Here is a 25,503-nt window from a genome sequence, read left to right on the forward strand (position 1 = left end):
GAATGTTAAATTGCTTTAAGTGTGGGATCTTAAAATCACTAAGTGCTGATGAGAAAACACCTAAAATTCCACCCCCTCAATTCAGGTTTGCCAACCACAAAACATAAACAGCTAACACTAAGCATGTACTTAACAGTGTACCGCAGGTCCTGGCCTCTCGGTAAAACAGTGTCGCCGGTAGTAAATACTTAACTCACTTGAATGAAAACTTTACCGAAACAATACTGTCCAATTTAAAACAAAAGAAAATGATTCATAGCACTTAAAAACATTTACGATTAATTAATTTAGGATAGTTCTGGTAACAACAGAGGTAATTATCACTAAATTGAATCTATCCATCACCGACGAGTAAGTCTCCGGTTGCGAGGAATCATTCTCGATGAATTTGTGTCTCAGGTGAAAGTGGGAGCAGACAGCTGATGTACTTTTAAAGTTAAAAACAAATAAATACTAATAAACTTACATAGCACGGCAGCCGACCATAAGTCCTGACTCACATGGGAGGGGTATCATCACACGATCCTTGGTGACAGCGACGTTTCAAATTCATCAACTCTTTTTCTCTATCAAACGCTCACGTCATTAGGTAAAAGGTAACTATACAAAGGCCCGTGTGTACGGCCCGACTGTCAATCAACAAGTCGACTTATTCTATAATTATGATCTACCTGAACTAATGTGAATCACCAAACCGTCAACACTTAGTATCATTGTTCCCTGTTACATCATTCATAAATTAATGATTACGCTTTGTCATGTTAATTTGTATGTACCGAAAAAAAGGCAACTCTTCCCTTCATGTATGTCTCTTCACAAACTTTATTGTTGCTTGTCAGATGATGGCCTTTATAACAAATATACAGGATGGCTTGTGAAGGTTGGGAAGTTAAACATGTTATGAATTACTCAACGTGTCGACACCAACAAACATTGTCATCGTTTCTCCACTTTCTGCGAGGCATGCTCTGCCCATAATCGTGAAAATTTAATGGAATTCTTTAAAAACAATACTGTTAAAAGTGCACTCATCAATTCTAAGCTTTTAAAGGTTCCAGATATTGTGTAGAATTAATTATATGCATCACAAATAACTGTTTATGTTTCCTCCGTAATATTGAGCAAAACAAGCTCATTATGTCTGATAAAAAATACTCCACATATTCCAGTTGTAGATAAAGAGTTTAACGACCCGCTTTAATTTTAAACACTGAAAAAACAGGAACCTGTTTAAACCATATCTGTTATTTTGTCCCACTGTATACACTTCTATTAATATTGGAACTATATAATCTCAATATAAACCAGACCTTCAATTAGGTCCCACCCTATACACACCAATAATATATAGATATTAAACCTGCATAATCTAGCAACCTGTATAAAAGATATTTATTTCTACGGTTTAACTGTAAACAGTTCTTTGTAAATTGAAGAAGTATCATTTGAAACATATCACTGAACTAGTCTATCAGACACATCACTAAACTAGTCACTCTATCAGACATATCACTGAACAAGACACATCACTAAACTAGTCACTCTATCAGACATATCACGGAACAAGACACATCACTAAACTAGTCACTCTATAAGACATATCACTGAACAAGACACATCACTAAACAAGTCACTCTATCAGACATATTACTGAAAAAGACACATCCCTAAACTAGTCACTCTATCAGACATATCACGGAACAAGACACATCACTAAACTAGTCACTCTATCAGACATATCAATGAACTAGTCCAGAAATACCTGTCCCTAAACTTCTACATTTTTAAGCTATAACTTGTGTATTAATTTACTTTTTCTTTTACTAATAAAGCAAGCTAATTTTGTATGTGTTTATTACTCTTAGTCACATTATGATAAAGAAATTGGTGTTCATAAATATTCATACGATTACTTTGATTATATCTAGGCGTGTATTTATATACTAGGTACTCTATACAGGTTTAAAGTTATACATATAGTCATGCTTATTTATGGATTAGAAAACTTAATTCATACACTTTATTGCCACTTAACAATCCAACAAGTTTTAGTTTTCAAATGAATGTGAATAATTGCTATATGTGGCGAAAATTATAGTTTAATAGTTCAGTCACCATTTCGGAATATGGCTTATCATTATGTGGTTGTATTACAATTTTCATACACAATTACAATAAATTAGAATATTAGGAGGAATGCCTGTATGATGAGAAAACAGTGTTTTAAACACATTTTCTGTGTATAAATTCATACATATATACCTGTGAATTTATAATTGATAAATTACAAATTTCCAGACAGGTTTTTAATTACATAACAAATTACCGCACATTTCTCTTAATAGCAAATGTGTTCGTAGGTTGCATATTTTTATTTTTATTCAAGATGTTTTTATGTAGTGTGCAAATGCAATTACAAATTTAACTTTTTTATTTCACTTTATTAACCAGCAATTTCCTTACAAACTTAAAAAAATCCTACATGTTCTGAAAAAATTAGATTCTTTTTCCAAACAAAGGTGGCAATTTTTAAAATACAAAAACAAAATGGTTAAATTATGTTAACTACATATTGTTTGCAAAAAGAGCTTAATTTCTAAATATTTTTGAATAGATTTATATAAATCAAACCCTTGCTTGAAAAAAATTAAACAGGATTTTGAAAACCAGCCTATAATTACAAGGACTTGAGTTGCCCGCTCCGTTAATTAGGGTGTATTTACTTGGCCTAATTCTAGCGACTTATATTTTATTTAGGCGGATTGTTTGAAGTAGTAGAAGTCTTTGACCAAATGAGTTGGCCTGGGTTGAACCTCAACTGCCTACTTCCTCAAACACAAGTAGAAGTTGACACTAGCGTATCAGTTTCTTTTGTTACGACCCACTGATGCACTGTAGCCCCACACTCAGGACCTGTAGGTAGTACCTTCATTAAAACTAGACAAAGTGCATGTAGCCATTGAAAATCAAGTCTGCATTCCGTAATTTGTGTCTCTCACGCTGGTACTTGAGAAACAAAATTTTATCGTTAAGAGATTCATACCAAATGACAGATTTAACAAGCTAATAAGTAATCTGACTAGCTTCAACACAAATGCGTCTACCAATTAATTGTTACAGATTTATTTTGAAGGAAATTAAAACTCTGATCATCTAACGATAGAGAAAACTTTCATGATGATCACAACAGAAACACAAATGAGGAGTCGAGTTTTATATTTGGCACCAATTATCACCCATCACCAGTTGTGTGACAACTTCATGGGAAGTTCAGTGGGCCAAACACTGTTTAAATAGGGTAACTGAGTGATAATTTTAACATAATGATTCAGTTACACTCAAACCTGTATTAAATTGTCCATCCTCAAAACTGGTCGTTTGATCAAGTTTGACCACAAAATATATACAATTACACAAAAAAGAGGAACTGATAGACCCTTTTTTCAGAAAATGACTTCCACCCAAAGTGCATCTTTTGCATTTCTAGGTAGTTTGAAGCATTTCTAGGTAGTTTGAAGCATTTCTAGTTTGAAGCATTTCTAGGTAGTTTGAAGCATTGTAGTTTGAAGCATTTCTAGGTAGTTTGAAGCATTGTAGTTTGAAGCATTTCTAAGGTAGTTTGAAGCATTTGTAGTTTGAAGCATTTCTAGGTAGTTTGTAACACAATGTTGTTAAGCAGATCGGTCAAGACTGAACACTAGTCAAGTGATAGACTACATGTGTTCGTTATTACAGTCAACAATTAAAATATTTAGGTCAAGCATGGCTGCTAATTTCATCAAAAGTGGTCACTTGAACATAATTCTTGGCCTTGGAATATGGTGGTTGCTGGTTGCGTTAGACAGATGGACTGTTTTTACATATTTTTTTATAAAACTTTCTGGAGGAATAAATAGTTACACATATGACACGATGGTCAGTGACCAGTGTTAGTTGTATGAGCTGATTTCACTATCTCTTCCATCTTGTATATAGAGCTGTGTAACCATGCAATCATGATATATATATAATGCTAAAACCTCGGGGAATGATTTTCAAACATTCTTACTCCTTAAAAAACCTGTATATTGAAAAAATAACATTAAGTTAACAGGAAGATAATTTCCAAGTGGTTCCTAATTTTAATTTGCAAAGAAAGTCAATCGCAAACATTTATATTAAGGAACATTAAACACCGAAAATATAATTTTTCTTGACATCACTTTTTGGCTAATTCAAATCCCATATCAATTTAGTGCTCAACCACATAAATATGTATTCACAAGAATCGAGTGATTTACAGTAACCACTCTGAGCAGGCCTGTTCACTGCTACCACAAGCTTCAGCTCTTAAAACAAGAATCCGTCTAGTACTTGTACCGAGAACTTTGAAATGACGTTTAGTGTAAATAGCCATTTTTTCTAAGTAGATTGAAACAGCATTATTCAATATCAAATTTTCAATTTAGGTAAATTTTCTCTACAAATATATAAGCTTACAGATTATTTGAGCACATACAGGTATTCATATCAAAGTCATATTTTCTTCAAAAAGAAAATAAAGCTACATATGTCCTCGCGCTGAATTACAACCCATGCATTTACAAGATGTAATTTTATGATGCTTGCAAAGTTTTTGTGTTGATCAAGAGATAAACATTACCTATGGTGCTTTTTGTGAAGCAGGCCTTTCTTCTCAGGTGAGAGAACAGGTACAGTAGAAATCTAAGACCAGAGAATTTGATCTGATGTGCTTGAGAGGTTCTCGGCAGACAAACAAGGTTTTAACATAGATATAACTTAATGGCGAGTTGTATCACTCGCAGTACATAATGTCACTTCTAGCCCAATTTTCTTTAAAGTTGACTTGTACCATGTCAGATAAACGATAGCGATAACATCGTAAATACCTCCAGAATGTTTCCAGCAAACACAAACAAGAAAACAGATCGTAATGGCAGGATGTGCTAACTTGTTTACTCACCAACCGTGCATCCCTTCTTTTCACGCAAGTTTTAACACTCACATGAAAAAACACATAAATATAAAATTATTAACAAAATACACCATTTCCTGAATATTACCAAAAATATCATAAAGTGATTTTTCATGGGAGCCAAAAAAACCTTGAGACACTTATTTTCAAATGCAGAGATAATGTGATGTTATTACTAGATTATAATACAGTATATATCATTAATATAGCTATGATGAAACGTCAACATCACACTTTGAAAAACAAAAAATCTTAAAGGAAAGCAGTAATTTGATGGATTTGTAAGGAATCTACCGACATTCCAACTAAATTGAAACAACAACAACGGAGAGAGGGTCTGTTCTAAAACATCACTGGTGGTCTGTTTACTTCATACTCCAGAAATCAGCAGCCTTCAAAACAGTATCAGTCAACTAAATAATTTATTCATGCGAATGAGAGCGGTTGTGCCGTTTATAAAGAAATTTAAATCATCCTTTTACAATTGATTTTATATATTAGTAAACACAAATCAAGATTTATATTTTTTGAAAATGCACTATTGAGTGTCAATTTTCCAGGTAAGCCATATTATTTTGATTTGATTCATCCGATTGCTTTTAAAGACAACAGATTAAAAACTTTCATCAATCGATCATCATCGAATAAGAGACAAATATTACTATCAGACTGAATATTGTTATGAACTAAATCACATTCATATATTTTTGTAGTATCCGAATCCCGATCAACCAGACGAAATCACTGAAAATAAACTGACCACCGGAATGTCCACATTTGCAGTAGGCTCACAAAGAGTCATTAAACCCTTGTTTTACCATCTCTGTTTCTCCTGACAACTTAAAGAGGTTTGGCAATATATCAAACGTGTTGTAGCGAGAAATTTTCCGGAAAAGAGGACATTGAAATATTATACTGGTAATCAATGTGGCAAATGAAATGAGTGACATTAATATTTAACTGTAGTTGATTGGTTCGAATTTTAAGACAGTACGTACAGTATAAATTACTGAAAATTCGTAAATTTTGTGGTAAGGATTTATACTTTTTGCAGAAAATGTATCCAGTCAAAACAGAATCAGATACATCCATAAAATAAGTTTTATTTTGTAATTTAATCAGGTTACAATTTCACATATGTTTTTCCAGGTGTGAATTGTACTTCTGAAAATCCCAATATATTTTTGAATGAAAGAAGATCAATTTTAAAGCAGGTCATATTACCAGAGGTACTAGTACTATCTCATCGCAATATACATATATATGTCGTACATCAAATATTGTTGTATATCTGATACTAAAAGGACATCTGATTGTCAGACAGTTCTACCAGACTCTGTGGGGTGTACTATTTGTATTTAAGGGGCATTGTTTATGTTTATACGACCTTACAATACCTAGATAGTTGCAGATTGCCGCTGCGATAAGCTGCTCTCAAACACACACATATCAATACCATGTTTTGCACTCCTCATATATATGATATCAATATTAATAATAAAAATTGCAGGCTATCATAAAGATAATATCTTAATTCCACAACAGTTCTAGCTACCCCATACATGTGTATCCATACAAAGCAGGGACGCGGTTTATTGGCGTATTTATAAGAGATAATAGAAACTCTATCTGCCGATCTAGAAACTACCTTTATATGTATACAAAAACCTAAGTATATGACTACATGTGTTTTATGATAAATGATCTACATTGCCCGCATGTGTTTATCATAGCTAATTGGTTATTGTTTAAATAAACTATGCTGGCATAATTAGTTAGGTAAACAGTCATTATCCCATCTCTAATACCCTGCCAATTGATAGGACTATTTATGAATGATATCAAGATGTTGAGTGATAAAGATTGTGATCTGTATCATCAAAATGTTTTATTAGTTGAAGTTCTGCATGTCCAGAGGTCTGTGTTATCAGATGTATAATTGATATAATATATGATGTAAAAATGTAAATGCTCGGCTTACACGTGGCTTTATTATCCCTGCAGACAAAACTAACTCCACATAAAACGACAACCCAGTGTCTGTCAAGTATTTTGCGGACCTTAGCAAAACAAAAATTCATATATCCAAACATGATTAATTATTCCAAGCATTTTGCTCTTAATATTTCATTAAAGTGCCTCCAGACAATTGGAGAGAAAATCAAAAACATGCACGCTCACCATTAAATCTTGATTCAAACTATACAATAATGTGAACAGTAGTGCACAAGAAAGATCACAATTTTAACCAAGATAATTATGGTATACCTCTTCTTTCAACACTGCTATGATTATAGATAATTTATAGTCGCTGGTGAAATTTGAATCAACACCAAGCAGATTCTGTATGTTCACAAGATTATTTTTCTTAAATTATAGTATACATTTATTTTTATTTTTAGCTCTGATAAAATGTCAACGTTCATCGTTACATTAGATACATGCATGGTTTCCTGTTTCAGGGCTAGATTCTTGTAGACACTGACATCACACCCACAAACATATCCAATTTCACTTACAAATTACAACATCATGACAGTAATAGACCCAAATGAGTTGTAACACTGCTGACAAAATTGTATATACTCATTATAAAATTAGATGTATTTAATATTGATCAACAGAATGATAAAAGACATGTTGAATTAATATGGAATATTTTGATGTTTTTTCTCTCTTTCAATTCAAGTTGGTTTCTTCAAAGATTATTTTTACTCTATCAGAAGATTAAATACCTTTTGTGCTTTGACACGATTCTAACATAGTGCAGATTCAAAACATTTAAATTTCCCAAATATGGTAATTTAAATGCTTTTGACCTTTAAAGTTTAAATGTACATACAAATACATTTAAATCCCAAGCGTTATGTAACATCATACGCTACAAGTACTTAATTAAGACTGTAGGTAATTACTGAAATATAAATTGTTCAATTACATTATTTTTTTCTATAATCATTTTTTTTTCAAGGTAAATCCGTCATGAAAAAGATGTGAAGATCAATTTGAAATTAAGTGTTTTAAACAACAGAATGTGAATGGGTGCAAGCGTTTAGGCCCATACAGTACTGTACTGAATGCCACTGGGGAGACACAGGTAGCACCGCTCAATATATAAACTTACAGCTACTAATCATAGCGTTTTCTATGGAGACAGACGGTTGGCAAGTATTAATACACCCTGTAGAATATTGTCAACACATGATTACAGAACAAATTTTAATAAATTTCAAGTACTTCAGTAATTTGATATTTATCTAACATTTACACAGGGATTTCTTTCTAAAGTTTTAAATTTTTGATTAATAACTGCATAACGAATAACCATCAAATACAAATCAGATTGTTAAATCAAAGTCACACAACTCAATCAAAAGATGTGATGAACATTTTAAATTCATAAATACCAATACCTATTTGTCCAAATTGCATACAATATCGAAAATATTCTACCATTAAATGAATATCTTTTAAAATTAAATGAAATTGTATGCAGTCTTTTTTTTCAATTTTCATAAATCAATACTTTGATGTCACGCAACAAGCAGATCATTCACAGTATTCAAGCCAAATGACCAAACATTTTATATCAGATTTACCCTTATTATTTTATCCCCTTTGCAAATCGTATATGACTTGTCAGTAAATTTTAATAGAAAAAAACAAACAATGGAGAACATCAACTGATCTAATCTATCTGCTCTTTACTTTTGCGCTGTTTTAGAGTTAATAAGTTTACACACTGAAGGAGATGGAAAGATCAATACAAAAGGGGTTACAGTTATTGGCATCAAAAAGCATCTCATTTTTCATATTGGTCAACAAATTAAACCAACCAGAACAGAATCCTGATGACCCTACCATAGTAAAATTTGTGAAACTGGTTAGGACACTGTTGGACACAGATCAAACGAGACTGTCGCAAGTTCAGAGATTAGAGGGACATAATAGACTCCGACAAGGTGGTGGTGTTCTGTCAAAACTGACGGAAGTATGACAAGAGTTTAAGGAATCAGACATGCATAAGATAAAATTAACAGTTTTAGTAACGCATGTAATAAATAAAACGTTAGTCCCGAATGATTCCTGATTATTCTGGATTATATAACGAATTTCTGATTTACAAACTGCACGAACAAAGATCTCACCTGGGGGGAGGGGGATGATCTATGTTTGGTCACCATAGAGTTGACATCCCTGTAGTCTGTGTGCCCCTCCTGGCCCCCTAGGGGACTGGTCCTCCGACTGCTAGGTTGGGACTGACTTCGCTCCCAGATCCTCATCATCCCAGCAGACTTTGGAAATGTTTCATGATGGAGTTCACTATAGCTGGCTTGGCGAGCCAGGTGTTTCTCGTGCCGTTTGCGTGTGCTGGTGCTGTCACTGTCCAGTTCCGCGGGTTTTGCAAGGGATGGGTGGGTCGTCTCATCCTTTTGGAACAATGGTGGAGACACATGCTCCCGTGTCTCAGTCGTTGGTGGAGAGACCGAGTGTTTGTTACGTTTTTTGTGCGGCAATGCCGCATTAGAATTGTTGTGCCACAGTTCATCTTCCAAGTAAGCCAGATGGTGGTAGAACTGGTCCCGAGACACATGCAGGAGAGGGGGAGGGGGGTTTGGGCCGTAGAATGGGGGTACATCACCATTAGCATAGTGGGGGGTGTCCAGCTTCAGACTCATTGTCACAATGTAGATCAAACGACGCGCAGAGAAAATATATACTCAACACAATTAAATCAAAGGTCAAATTTTAAAGTCAAAATGCAAAACTTTAAAAAAGTAATGTCATTTCCATGGAGGTGTGATCAGCCCACTTGAATAATGTGGACTGCAAGTGTCCAGCGTAATCTCAATAGTAAATCAAAAGTCAGGAAAATCCGGTGAGTTACTCTGCAAAACTACACTTGAATAATGAACAGCAGGCAGGAAGGAAACACAAAAAAAATTGGCTGTTGATTGCCTCGGTAAACGGTAGTAGTGTTCACAATGAGCACTCGAGACTTGTTACACAGAGACTCTCCATCCTGTATATAGACCTATATCCACTGACCTTCATTTTAAATATAACAGGGTTACAACAACTGTTAATACACACTTTCTCCATTTCACAGTTTGTTGGTGTACAGGTTAGTCACAGTGACAATGATTATCACCTGGCAATGTTCACGATTAGTGTTCCGCATAAACTATAGGTAACGCTGTAGCAAATCTTCAGCTCCAGTATCCACAGCACAGGTAAATCAAATTAAAATACAGTCCAGATTATAAGACATTCTCTGATTTTAAAGGAAATCAGGCGTTTTTTTCTTTCTTTCTATGTATAAAGTTTATAAACAGTAATTATCTATCACAGAAATAATTAAGATCTTTTTTCTTCTTTGAGTTAATGTACTTGTGTAGCACCCCTTGTCTCAAGCATGTGTGCTCGTAATGCGAGGCCACTGTACTGTGCCACCGTCTGTGGTGTGGTACAGGTGTGAGGGTATACAGGTGTATACACACTATGACAATCCTTCACACTTGGCCTAAAGACCTAGTGTACTACAGTTGATCAGGGCTGGCTTGCCGACAGCCTTCTACTGCACTATGCTTGTCAATCAGCTGCTAATTTCTGACTGACATATAAATAAATACTGCATGGAAAGGGAATAATCAAAACTTCCCAGGTTTGACAGCCCTAGGTTATCATTGGTCAGATTGGACAAAAGGTCATAGGTAGACTGGGAAGATATATACATATATATATATATATCACTTCCTATACATGTATCGGATTTAGATAGTACATTAAAAACAGATCTGTGTTGAATTAAAGTGTGGCTGTCAGACAAACCAAGCCTTAATGAACTACCTCCAACACCATGTTCTATCATGTAAGTATGTTCAGGATCTACATCAGTCACGCAGCTCCATCTGGTGGAATTAAAAACTATCTCCTGGGTTGCCAATAAACTGGAGGGGTCAGGATTCTCACCTAAATCCTGTCAGATTGGGGGAACTGTTCAAGTATCCAAACAAACAGGCCAGGAGTATCTATCAGTTACAATTTACCCTAACTTTATTATTGATTAATTACCTCAAGGAATATATGGAGCAAGCATCTGTTGTCTCCCTTACAAAACCATATTAAATGTAGGATGATTTTAGATGTAAAATACTACTTTCAAGAAGAATTTGACACATATCACACAATTGCAAGAGTCTGAATGCCAATAAAAGAGTCCTTTTCAAGAAGAATCTGATGAGATTAATAAACTAACATGCTGACTTTTCAAAACCACACACCAAAATCTTACAATGCCTATATCATGATGAAATAAAAGCATAAAATGGCAAATTTAAAGCTGTTCTGCTAAATTATTTACTGAATTTGAAAGAAAGCAAGATATGGGGGACGTGACTGTTTAAATGAGTGAAAAATCGAAATGTTCACCTAAAATATGGCAGGTTTTACAGATCATCTCGGTCTGGTAGAACAATTTCTTAGGATCGAGGAATGAGATATTAATGTAAGTGTCATACTTATCTATTTGTACTTAATATTTTTTTTTGGTAAATTAGGTACAATTCTTGTCTGTTGTTTTGAAACCAAACCTCCTACCAACTGTTTATGTTGTGCGTATCCTCTTTATCTGACCACAGTCAGAGATAACACTGTATATAAAACAGACATGTCTGTTTTGCATTCATATAAACGTTCATCTAACTGAATAAATTGTTCTAAATACCAACATCCTGGCTGTAACTCTGGTGAAGTCTTATCAAAGAATATCCGGGTATTCCCAGTCGATGGATGCCACAGTATTCAAATTAGCTAGGCCTTCCTCTTGATTTATATAAAATATTTCAATATGTGCCAAAAGAAGTTACCTTCTGTTTCATACCATGGAAAAACTTGGAAACAAGCGTTGTTTTGGTGTTAACTTTGTATTTATCAATTTTGTGGTTCATTAGGATTGTATTAGAGATATCGCAGAGGTTACATAATATGATGAAGCGTCGACATTAAACAGTTCTACGCCAGCTAACACCTCCGTATCCTCATTCAACAACTTGTTATCCCTACTTATATTGGATAATGTGCTCATGAAAAAGTATTACTGAAAACAGATTTTTCTATTTTATTACAATACGAGATAAAGAAAGCCAGATACATGATCTCGGAGATATATTTTTGTATAATGCTTTTGAATGATGTTGTGTTTTGAAGTATGAAAGCGAACATATATAGCTAGATTACCATCAGTCGTGTGCATGTATGGCAGATAATTTGATACTTGAGCACTGAAATAACCAAACATAAGAGAAAGAAATTAGACTCTATTTAAATCTGTTTTCTTACTATTTAAACTCTGTGTCATTATCTTTAAAATTATAGGATACTATGGATACACATAATATTGGTCATTTTACACTAATTTTCACCTGTATTCAAATATGCAAAAGATATTTCAGATTTCCTTATCAGTTTCTGAAGACATTTTCCTAAAATCTAAGCTTCCCATCAACTTGGTACCCAGTAAAACATCTGGGTGTCTTTATCAGTCCATGAAATTAACACGACTTGTATTTCGAATGTTCATGCAGACAGTACATTTCAGGAACTTGTTCATTAACAGTTCATAATCGAGGGAAATATCCTGAAATTTGAAGTTTCCTATTTGTGAGTAATTTTTCTCGACTCTGCAAACAAAAACAAAAACAACTAACTACACCACAGTTAATTGTTTGTATGGTAGGAACAGATCTTTATATCGGCGGACATCAGGTACACATGTTCTAGGATTTGATATAGATCAATATTATAAAATACACTGATTACACATGAAAGAAGCCTCTGGATTAAGTTTGTATTCTGTGAGCCTGTGCCCAGGGCTCCCACACCCAGTATACAGATGTGTTAGGCTTCAGGCTGCTCGTGGGCATATGTATATATATATCATAGACACACAAGTCCTCAAATCTCATCATCGCACAAGTATGTCTGTTGATACAATACAAGCCCCTCCAGGTGACTTTATCTGCAAGACAAATCCAGCTATCAGACAGGTTATGGTTAATAATTTGGCTGACAGAATCTTCAATCCACATGGTTATAGGGTCACTGGCACTCTGTGTAATGTTTATGAACACTGTCAACAATATCCGTCCTTTATTTCAAGACGGATGCCCTTCAAAATTCTGCACCAGTGTAGGTTGATCCTCCATTGTTGGTCATGTGTCAGTTTTTATATTATTTTTGTAAGTAAATATATACCCAGACAAACTTTTACATATTCTTAAGAAATTAAGTAAATCTGAGCATCAATCTGGACAAATAATCAACTTTCAGAACAGTGACAACAACAACAACAACCCCCCCCCCCCCCCCCCCCCCATGTGAATGTATGGAGAGAAATAATTGTTGAATTCAGATTTTTCAGACAAAATCTTACAAGACGAGGTTTGTACAAAAATAATCATAATCTTAAGCTTTAAGGTTATACTAAACCTTACATTGACAAAAACCTGTGAATTGAGGTAGAGTTATCTCCCTTCCCATAGTTTAAACTAAGTAGCATTATCTGTTATGCAGGCATTTTGTGTATCTTTCAAATGTGTTCCATTTCTGTAAAGGAAGGAGACATGCTAAGAACATGCAGTCAAGTATGGTGGCCGCTTTGTGCCATTTCATTATTCCGTGTTTTTGCTTGTTTGTCTTTTTTCGCACCAAAAAGATGCAGAAACAAGCATTAAGTTTGATTGATTCTCGTCCTTTCGGGGCGCAAAGATGGAACAGTGAAATGGTAAAAAATCGCCGTAGTCAAGAACTCAGTAGACTACATTATGTGAATTCTTTTTATTTATAGAAGAAATCTTTATGAAAAAAATATCTGTGCTCATTCGATAACTCGAAAACTACATGTTGAAAAATGTACTATAAAACTTGTCCTGTAGCTGCCAGTATTTGAAATTTAAGAAAGGAGGGTAGGAAAATCAAAATTTTCACATCACAGATGGTGAACTACTTTAGCAAGAGGCCAAAGTAGCTTATCTTTTCCTTACTTATTTAAATGATATAAAGGACATGTATATGAAAAGAATGAAACAGATACAGGCTGCAAATGGCAAACAGTTTTGTAATGAACATCTCTAAAGAATTACTGTTTTCTCACGGAGAACTATTTGTTCCCCTTCCCCCCCCCCAAGGGATCTAAACTTTTCATTTATACAATTCAAATCTTGTGTCCACTTGGCCCAGGGATCCCTGTTTAAAACCAATTTATTGAAGAAATGATCTTTTAAAGATACCCCTATTTTACATATTGGGCAGGCAATCTATCCTCTATTTCAAGGGGACCACACCCTACATTTATAATTATACAACACTGCTGTCCCAGAGACACTTCATACTCAATTTTGTCAAAATGTTTTTAGTCATTCTGGATAAGTAGTCTTTTCAATTATGGCGATGGACATGCAGTGGCATAAGCTCACTTGCCATTTTGGTAGGTGAAGTTTTAACATTCCTTGGTATTGTACATCAACATTCAGCTGAAATTTAATAACCTCAACATCACAGTATATCAAGATATTCTACCTAGTCACATTGTCTCAATAATAGTCCTAAACCAATGACAATCGGAGCTAGCTAGCTATGTCTTTCAGTGACAATTCTTGTATACATGTTATGAAATATTCCCACAATATGTTGACGCCATCAGGGTCCTGTTTTGTCAAACACGACTAACGCAAACATCAATACTTTGTTACTCAGGTAAATAGATACAAATAAATAAACCGAGTTTACAGTACATAAAGTTACATGACACACATTTACCCCACAAAATATTGTGGGAAGGAAATGTTACATTTGAAATACACTTGAAATCAATATCAATGTTTGAGGTGACTGAAGTTAATTACCTCTGAATATTTCATTAAAGCGTACCTGGAGTACAAAACACTGCGTACATAACAAGTAAACAAAGACAATTGTGTCAGTGGAGATATCCTACCTGCGTACTTTCTACGCGTTAACGCCGTGCAGTAATACATCACAGACCTGGTTATTAATTAGCTCAAAAGTAAATTAACCAAACATCATAAAATACTTTTTTCTCTCAATATTTCACGAATCTGGTTTTGCATTGTTTGTATGTATGACAGTAAAAATTGATGAATCTAAACAAACACACGTTTTGTTTTTATTTCTAAATATAATTGAAACAGTCATCTGGAGGACATTTGTGTGTGAAGTGACTATAAGTTCAAGTCAACTTTGTCCTATACACATAGTTGACTTTGCTGTTTGTCTCGTTAACAGATTTTTTTTTTTTATTGACATTTAAGCAAAACAGAGTTATTCAGGCATTTTATACCTAACACTGAACAGAAATTAATCCTTGATTGAGTATTGATGCCCTAATTGACATATGTAGCATGATCAAGAAAGAAATAGTGGTATATCACATTCATGTGACCATAACCTGAATCAGGAACCAAGTTAAACTTCGCAGTGAAGATTTTTGTTCTTTTCTAATACAGCTTACCAGCATTGATCGACTCCTTTTCAGTATAGCATCCAACATACCGATATTAGAGTAATCTGTGATATTCTTGTTATCTGACCATGCATATGTAAAACAACAGTAAACAATTTTGTTTATTAATTTAGTACACTGTGTAATGTTTTAGAAGGATGAAGACTTTGATAAGACTTTGAGGTAATATGTAAAAGTTAGTTAGCACAACTCTAGTTACCATTACTTCTCAATGAAAAATGTTTAAACAATATTGTTTATTTTTATTCCGTGGGAACATCTCTCATCCAAATTCACAAGGCCTAGGGGTATTGTGACAAATGTCCCTAGAATGAAAGTTGTCGCTATGCAATTAGTGGGATATTAATCTACAGAATAAAATAAATTTTACACAATTTTTTCTATCTTCATTTTTAATGTGTGCCTTTCAACAAAATAATTTACATATCAGTCATAAAATGTACAATTTGATAAAATTGTACAAATTTGAGAGTCAGTTACCCCATTCCTAGACACACGTAACTATTGAACTCTGATGTCCAATTGCAAGACATAAACAACAAACACAGTGAGCACCCATCATCATCTTTACAGGTTGTTCAATGAATTGGTCACCAGCAATAACTTGTACTAACAGGCGATTCACTTCATATCACTCCCTCAAAGAGAACCCAATAAATACATTTACTGTAATAATTATTAAGAGATTGAGTAGATTTGAGCTAGGTCTTCAAGTTCAATTCACCCTCGATGGTCACAAGTTCCCATTAGGACAGGAAAGGAGAGGCTGGGGGCAATGCACTAGCAGTCAACAACTAACTTCGGTTACCCATCTAGCTGAGTAAATATTAAGATGTCCATCGAGGTATTGGCAAAATGACAAAAAAAGAAAAGCAGCAGTCGATTGGAACTTATTGGCCTGATTTAACTTACATAGTGATACACTACGGCAAAACTTAATATATCCATCAATATTTAAATCAAAGTTCATACTTGCTGTAAGATTCAAAATGATCATTATCAGTAAAGAAAACTTTTTAGCTATTTGCATTTGGACTTTAAAAAAAAAAGTTGAAAATTTCACAAAGCGAAAGTGTAAATCTACTGAAGGGATGTCTGGGGCACTTACAGATCTTTATAACTTGTGCCTTGTAACGAGTGACACCCTGCCCTACTGTACTGTAAGCGCACTTCCTCACACTTGACAACACCTTCCTCTCGAAAACTGGACACGCGCAAAAAAGTCACCGCAACAATCCACATGCTTCTAAACTTCCAGCACAAATAGATTCTACCATATACAGCATAAATAGCTTACTTCTCAAAATTCCGACCATATAGTATACAAGGGAACATAACAAATCTAGACATGATTTATTAAAGTACTAATTAAGTATCTATAGGAATGCCTACAGTAGGAACAAACTGGATTTGGTTTGTCACAGTATAGTTACCATATTAAATGTCCCTGTCTGTATATTAACTGTTAAAGCATTACAGTGCTAGTAAATGACGTTTAAGTATTCTATGAACAAACTTTGCTTATTAATGCCCATTTCCATAAAATGACAATTAATTACAACATGTTTGTACATAATAAATGCACGTCTATTGTTAAGAGATGCTATGGAAGACGTACACAAACTGGTGTCAAGAGCTCGGCTGATCGGGGCAACAATTCCTGCAGATCTAGTTAATAACTTTTTCAAATGCACCCTAAAAGTTGACAACAAATTAAAATTGTTACTTTCATTTAGATATGAATTATCACATTAGTTTATATATCACTATTACAAAGAAGAGACCACTGGTGCTAGAGGTGCAGTTGGCTGCAAGGTAACGACTGACATTTTATGTCTAAGGAGTCTAGACTTTAATTCTAAGTGTTGGAAGGCTATATATGTATACAGCCAACCTTTGTGACACTCGGAGCTCTCCGAGCTTTCTGAATAGATCTGATGAATGGACACAAATGTAGGTAGAAACCTTTTTCTCACAGTAAATGTGCTATTTACTATCACTGAGAACCAATAAACACCAGCAGACACGCAAACTAGCATGATTTATGTCTGAATGACCCACTGGCACATTTGTCCCCATAAAAGTGATGATGCACATTGTCTTTTGGTGTGGACCCATCTGTAGTGCCCAAGGCCATCACTGGTCAGACAGGGTGATGTAATCGGTCATAAGGATGACTAGCTATATATAGAGTGGCCATAATGATCTCATATGTTGATTGTTTAGACATGTACAACGGACCAAAGTACAGGTACAGCACTCCTGACAGGTACAACACTGCTGACAGGTACAATACTCTCAGTGTATTGATATGCAACATAATCATAAAACAGTAGATTATAGGAAAAGTAGCTTGTTAAAAAAGAAGAAAATTGAGAGAAATTCCTTTTGCCCTCAGGAGCTACATCGCTGTAAGCTTTGATTAAAGATTAAATCATTAAAGTGATAACTACTTGTCTACTTGTAGATTTATATGACATGTACCTATCAACACTATTTTATTATACGAAATGTTTGCAGCAGAATGCATCGCATTGTGGTGTCTTGGTACAATTATTAGGGTGTAAGCATCACAATATCTGAGCAGTATATTTTCCTGCACACTTAACAAAATGCTAATGTATGCCTAGACCATCTCTGTCAAGGCTCAAAAGAAAGTGACATCAGACAAACAAGTCCGTTCCTTAATTTTATAAACAAACAACTGTGGTTTATAATTACCAGCCTGACCGTTTGAATTATGACATATGGAAACGGCACTGGTGAGGTCACCAGCCACCCACAGCCGTCCAGTTCCACTGAAGACTAGAGATTTAGACCCCATGAAGTTGTTCCATTTATAAAACTGTGACAGTTTAAGCCTGTAATATTCAAGCACAATGTAATATCATCATGTATAAATGCATGTCACGTTAAATAATTATTCCAGTACTATTACATTTGAAGTACCATAATTATTTCTTTACTTTTTTATTCCATCATTTGTAACAATTAGAAATCATTTTCATATTTATCGACATTTCAGGATACATTTTTCATATCTATTTCCTGTTGTTTTCATTTGACACAAAAGCATTAATAAGAAATAGGAAAATTTCATTGTCTACATAACAAATGAGATCTACTTAAGTATTTCAATATTTAATCATTGTGAACTATTTCCCTTTATTACCAAGCACAAACAAGAAATTGGTCCATTTAAAATCCAAACTAATTGCAAGGTAACACATCACTTATTTTATTATTCCTGTTGTTGTACCTGATGTTCCCTTTAGTGTGAACCCCTGGAACTATTAAACATGCTGTTTTATTGGTGTAAATGGTACTCTTGGGACCAGACACTTAGTTTTGCTAATGCCATGTAATATCAGGGAAATGGAAGACTAACCAACGTATCAATAATTTCAATGTACTGACATGGTAAATGACCTATTTACACAATAATGTCATCCAAGATGACAAACTAGAACATTGGTAGATCTGCAAAGAGAGACATGGATTTAAGAACAAGTTGAAGAAATTGGACAGAAAAGAACAAAATCGGCACCCCATACTGTTACTGGATAAATTTCTTACTTTCTCAATATTACCAGATTATCTGCCTAGCTTATTCCTAAAAGGCTGTTAATCTTAAATTTAACCCGATTACTTGAATCTGATGAATATAAAAAAAAAATGGGAAAGAAAAAGAAGAATATTTCATTTCCTGCTGAAAAGTTGGATTAACTTGATGTCAAGCCTTTCAGGTGTATGTGGTTACAAACAGTTTAAGTTCTGATATTGTCTACCTCAAAACCCAAATAAGTCTTCACACCACAATGAAGTACAAACTACAGTTTGAAAATTTATTTTCCTTGGAATAAAATATAAAAGTTTGAACTGTTCCAACCATTACCTGGTTATAAAGTTGGTGAAACCTCATAAAAAATTGATTTATTCTTTTATATCAATTTTTTCAATTTTCATCCCCTGGAATAAACCAAATAATAAACAAAAAAATATTTTAAAAACTAGTTCTGATAATTACTTAATTATGATTTGTAATATAACAATCATGTAGTTATTTATTAATTTTTGATTTGGCTATTTTGTGTATATACACAGAAATGTTTGTACAGACTTCCGTTGTTGTAAAATGTTATATTAATTGGACAGGTACCAGATATATCAACAGGTTAATAGATCTGAGACCATCTTCACCCTAATAACCATATATTTAGTAGATCTTATATACCTCCGTTATTCAAATATCGTTTTGTCCTTAAATCTTATCTACTGTATTTTGTTGATTAATTTAACTCAACAAAGGGTGTATTAGTGGAGTTAGCCTGATAAGTTAATACTTTGTGTGTACGTGTGCTAATGTAAACCCTGATACACAACTCCAGTATTTACACACAAGTCTATTTAAAAAATAGTACACAGTATAGGCCTCCAGGTATATATGTTGGAACTTCCATTCTGACAATAATTTAATGCGTGGCCATAGGTACAATTGTAGGGATTATTCAGACATCCTCAGAATTTCTAATTAAAAATGAAATCAGCATTAGTCCCATTTATCTCGTTTAGAGTAAATATGATTTTGATCACTTGCTATTGCCCTTGTGTATTTTGTAACAGGAACATAGATAGCGCTAAGTCAATAGTCATTACAGACTTATCTCCCCTTATATAACAGAAAAGAGACCTATAATGTACCAAGGCTTTCTCCTGTATTGGAATCAACCAAAGACACCCTTTTCAATGTGATCTTAATCATAATTCTTTCGTATTCACACAAAGTTTAAAAAAAAAAAAATCTGTGACACCACTGTATTTCACTACCGCTCAATATTAGATACACACATTTATTTTAATAGAGTTGTGCAATTTCACCATGACACAGGGGATATTTAGTAGCTTTCTGTTGAATAATATATAAAAAATTATGGCAGAATATTGATATTTACACGAGTATAAAGCGTAGGTGAAAAATCCAACATTCTGCATATCAGTGAGACGTACCAATGGTATTCAAAAGGGAAAAACATTTTTTTTTTTTTTTTAATTTCCCTTTTAATTCTATTATTACAGTCTTCAGCGTAAAGATGGAATTATTATTACGTTAGAACATGTAGGGGATTAGCGACCTAAATACTTGACTCCACATTTTAAGATGCCAGAATATGGACCATTTAGAATGAGCTGCTAAATGCAAGATGTTAAAAAATGTTACCGACTGTACAGGTGTTGTTATAAATGTAAATACCTAAGTGTATGTACAAAAACATCTGCATTCGAACAGAACATTTGGAGCTTTGAATGAAGTGAATTGAAAATATCATTCTGATTGGTCAATATAAAATTGATATCTTTCTAAGAGATTGATAGAATTCTGTAATAAATGATTCAGTATCACAATATAATGTTTTCAGGAGTAAATTATTACAATATTACAAGCCCCCTTTATTTACCTTGAACTACTTAGTGTATAATACCTGGTACCAGACAATCCTCCCTAGAAATATGACAAAATAAAGACATTTGAAACATCATCTTCAGTATTTCTTCAAAGTAGCTATAAAAATACACTTTGGTTTCAGTTGAGTATGGTTCAAGAGAAGAATGCTTGGTCAATATTTATTAGTTAAAATTAACGTCTTTTTTGCCTCTGCACCAGGCCCAAATTCCCTACACTATACCACTTATAATTCAGATATGAATATGCATATATTAAGAAAATTCAACACCAAATTTATATAATCAAACAAATTAATAATAATTCTGAGAAAAAGCTTAATAATTCTAAACTCTAAATCTTAAATTTTTACATTCTGCATATTTGAAGTTTGAATAAAGCGATGTTCACTGCAAAACCAATGTTTCACGTTCATACAAAAAAACATGTGGTTCTGATTTTTATAATTTTACTAATTTTTTATAATGTGGGACATAAGAGTATGCTGTACACCAGCCAGCCTCCAAAGCCACGCTACATAATACATGCTTCAGCAGCGATGGGCTTGTTTATGTAAAAATTCACATCATAAATCCAGGCTTCAGGATTTTGTTTAGCTGTTTTTCTAACCTAGGTCCATATTTACCTTGTAATGGTAAATAATGGCTGAGCAAACATCTAGGCTATCAAACAATATTACCACATGTGTTGGGACCCCTTAATACCCAGTGTGAGCTGCAAGGTTTCAGGTTTTTATGTACTTTTTACGAGATATGTTTCAGGCTAAAATTCACCAGTGGTTGTTGTCAATGATATCTCAGTAAACAACTACATCAGCAGTCATGGATTTTGTTGTTTTGTTGATGATACACACACACATACACAAGATCAATCATTACACCAAAAGCCTGCTGAATAACCCCAAGTGGACGTTATATTATATCTTTCTGGGGTAAATGAACATGTCACGTCTAGAAATAAAGGGAGAGGAAAGGAGTTTCTCAGGAATGGCGGGGATGTCAGCCAATGGGATAAAGAAGAATTATGATATTAACTTTAAAAGTCTTATCTGTTATTTGCAATTTATTATTAATTGTTTTTGTTGCAATAGCCATTTCTCTGTAAGATAAGGTTAGTGGTCAAACAGATAGAGGTTAAATGTCAATGTCAATATTCAACCTCTACTATGTTTCCTTTTATTTTTTCATTGTAAATAGATATAGATATAGATATATATTTGAACAATATCTGCAAATCTATCAGTTTAAATTACTATGTGTATACATATATATATATACCTATGGGCAAAATAGACCTTTTTACATAAAGACCGGTTCAGTGATGGGTACCCCCTTACAAAAGTAAGCGAGATGTCAATTATAATTCTTTCTTTTCTTAAATGATTTATTATTGTGTATGAAATTTCCAATACAAGCATTTTCATATACATGATATGGGAATGCATAAAAAATAATTGTGTTATGCACCATAATGTTTGCTTCTAATGGTTGTCTCATGTTATTCGAGGCATGAGGATAAGCTTCTAACTGACACTGATCCAATTGCATTCATAGCCCTATAAACAATTTGTTATGTCAATGCTTACTTACAGTGGAAATGCAAATATATTCATATATGTCTCAGCCAATCAAAAGCAATGTCCATGGGCCATCTTAGATTTGACAATCCAGCAAATTTAGAGTTATTAAGGTAGGATACCCACCAAGCATCATTTCCAATCAAAATGAACAGTAACAAGTTAGAAAGGGCTGTACCATGTAGTTTTGACAATGTATTGTCCCTGTTATAACTTAAGCATCAGTGAATGCTAGACTGATGGTCATCTTGGATTTTGAGATTCTGCTAATAAGGTAAAATGAACAATGGTCACAGTTGCGGGTCTGAAACAACAATCCATTAATGTGTTTTTTTTGAAAGTATACACTCCATGCTCTATTTTTAGTAACAATGACTTCGATCTTCGGAATGTTTTAAATCCATGTTGCACATGTCATACTTGTTTCTCAAAGAGAAGTTTCAACATTGCTTTTGATCTGATAAAAGCAAATTCCTTGACAAAGTTTTTACCATCATGTTTTGTGAATGATTTATACAATTTGGCCGAACAGTATTTATTTAAATGTTTCAAAAAACAATTTAAACATCACTACTGAATCTGTGACACTCTGTATAAACATATCAATAAACATTTTGTGTACAAAGCTAATTCTAATTGAGGTTCCACGGGAGATCCAAAACACTAGCTCTGGTTGAGGTTCCACAGGAGACCCCAGACACTATCACTGACTGAGGTTCCACAGGAGACCCCAGACACTACCTCTCATTGAGGTTCCACAGAACACCCCAGACGTAACTCTGGTTGAGGTTCCAAAGGAGACCCCAGACACTATCTCTGGTTGAGGTTCCACAGGAGACCCAGACACTACCTCTCATTGAGGTTCCACAGAAGACCCCAGACGCTACCTCTCATTGAGGTTCCACAGGAGACCCCAGACACTATCTCTGGTTGAGGTTCCACAGGAGACCCCAGACACTATCTCTGGTTGAGGTTCCACAGGAGACCCAAGACACTACCTCTCATTGAGGTTCCACAGGAGACCCCAGACGCTACCTCTCATTGAGATCCACAGGAGACCCCAGACGCTACCTCTCATTGAGGTCCACAGGAGACCCCAGACACTACCTCTCATTGAGGTCCACAGGAGACCCCAGACGCTACCTCTCATTGAGGTTCCACAGGAGACCCCAGACATTATCTCTGGTTGAGGTTCCACAGGAGACCCAAGACACTACCTCTCATTGAGGTTCTACAGGGGACCCCAGACGCTAGCTCTCATTGAGGTCCACAGGAGATCCCAGACACTACCTCTCATTTAGGTTCCACAAAAGACCCCAGATGCTATCTCTGACTGAGGTTCCACAGGAGATCCCAGACACTATCTCTCATTGAGGTTCCACAGAAAACCCCAGACAATATCTCTGGTTGAGGTTCCACAGGAGACCCCAGACACTACCTCACATTGAGGTTCCACAGGAGACCCCAGACACTATCTCTGATTGTGGTTCCATAAGAGGCTAAGTTTACAACACATTCTAATATTATTCTCTAAGGGCCACAGCTACATTTATATCAGAGCTTACAAAAGTCTTCTGTATACAGCTATGTTTGGAGGTAGCTTTATACCTTTATTTTAATGGTTTGTTTGTTGATTGAAACAGCTAACCACTTATAGGAAGGTGTCCTCAAATAAAGGGGGAACTCAATAGCCATTTCAACTGATCACATTACACTGAAACTGATAACCTAAACAAGAGCAGGAAATCCAGTGCCATCCAGTTAGATTACCAGTCTACACTTTGTTAATCCAGCCTCCCCTAATCCAGTTAGATTACCAGTCTACCTTTTGTAAATCCAGCCTCCCCTATTCCAGTTAGATTACCAGTCTACCCTTTGTTAATCCAGCCTCCCCTAATCCAGTTGGATTACCAGTCTACCCTTTGCTAATCCAGCCTCCCCTAATCCAGTTAGATTACCAGTCTACCCTTTGTTAATCCAGCCTCCCCTAATCCAGTTAGATTACCAGTCTACCTTTTGTAAATCCAGCCTCCCCTATTCCAGTTAGATTACCAGTCTACCCTTTGTTAATCCAGCCTCCCCTAATCCAGTTGGATTACCAGTCTACCCTTTGCTAATCCAGCCTCCCCTAATCCAGTTAGATTACCAGTCTACCCTTTGTTAATCCAGCCTCCCCTTATCCAGTTAGATTACCAGTCTACTCTTTGTTAATCCAGCCTCCCCTAATCCAGTTGCTCCCTATACAGCCGATGATTCTTCAATGCAAAACTTTCAATTAATTCAGCCATCTCACATTCCAGCCACTTTTATCTTGGAACAAAGGCTATTGATACTATTAACTCATTCACCCCTGAAGACATATTTGAACTCTTCCAATTCAAATGTTGGAATAGTTCATTATGAAATTTAAGGGGTGAATGAGTTAAGGCTGCCTCAGTTACTACAGAAATCTTCAATGAGGATATTTCCACAAACAAATCAAACTCAATGTGATGATTCAATGATTAGCAGAACTGTCCTCCAACTTGAAAACTTATTGTCTGCAGATAAAATCATAAGCTTATTGGTACATTAATTTAATGATATCAAATTAAAAAGTATGCTTATTGTCCCAGCCGGAAGATGACTTAAGTAATTGATTTTTAGGTAAAGCCATACCTAACTCTCAAATCAGTTATTAAAGTGGTGCTGAAATCACTAATTCAGCTTACTTTATGGAGTCAGTTAAGGACCCCTGTCCCACTGTGGTTTTTCCTATATACAGTAACCTCCCCTTAAATTCGTTTTTAACAAAACTATAGCTCAGTAGGACCAGGACACTTCTGTTGACCAGGAAGATCAGTCAGTTAGAGTGCTAGTATAACAATCTAAGGTCAGGAGTTCGAGTCCTGGTCATTGACCCACTGAAGATTATATTTTGTTATTCAACTTTTATCATTTTTTGTAAA

At 34.7% G+C, this 25,503-nt stretch overlaps 1 protein-coding gene across 3 annotated transcripts in view; it reads right to left on the reverse strand.

The window, feature by feature from the left end:
- LOC110456718 (forkhead box protein P1-like) overlaps window positions 1-25,503 on the reverse strand; it is a 73,043-nt gene that overhangs the window by 39,691 nt on the left and 7,849 nt on the right. For 2 of the 3 annotated variants that reach the window (XM_021507630.1, XM_021507629.1), the window contains exon 1: window positions 9,124-10,566. The exons of the other annotated variant lie outside the window; for it this stretch is intronic. In XM_021507630.1, coding sequence (XP_021363305.1) covers window positions 9,124-9,654 — 531 coding nt within the window. In that variant the 5' untranslated portion in view covers window positions 9,655-10,566. Of the gene's footprint in view, window positions 1-9,123; window positions 10,567-25,503 lie in introns of those variants that run through there. 3 annotated transcript variants of the gene reach the window in all.

Source organism: Mizuhopecten yessoensis, unplaced genomic scaffold (genome assembly GCF_002113885.1).
Source record: "Mizuhopecten yessoensis strain PY_sf001 unplaced genomic scaffold, ASM211388v2 scaffold8839.1, whole genome shotgun sequence".
Classification (NCBI taxonomy): Eukaryota; Metazoa; Mollusca; class Bivalvia; order Pectinida; family Pectinidae; genus Mizuhopecten; species Mizuhopecten yessoensis.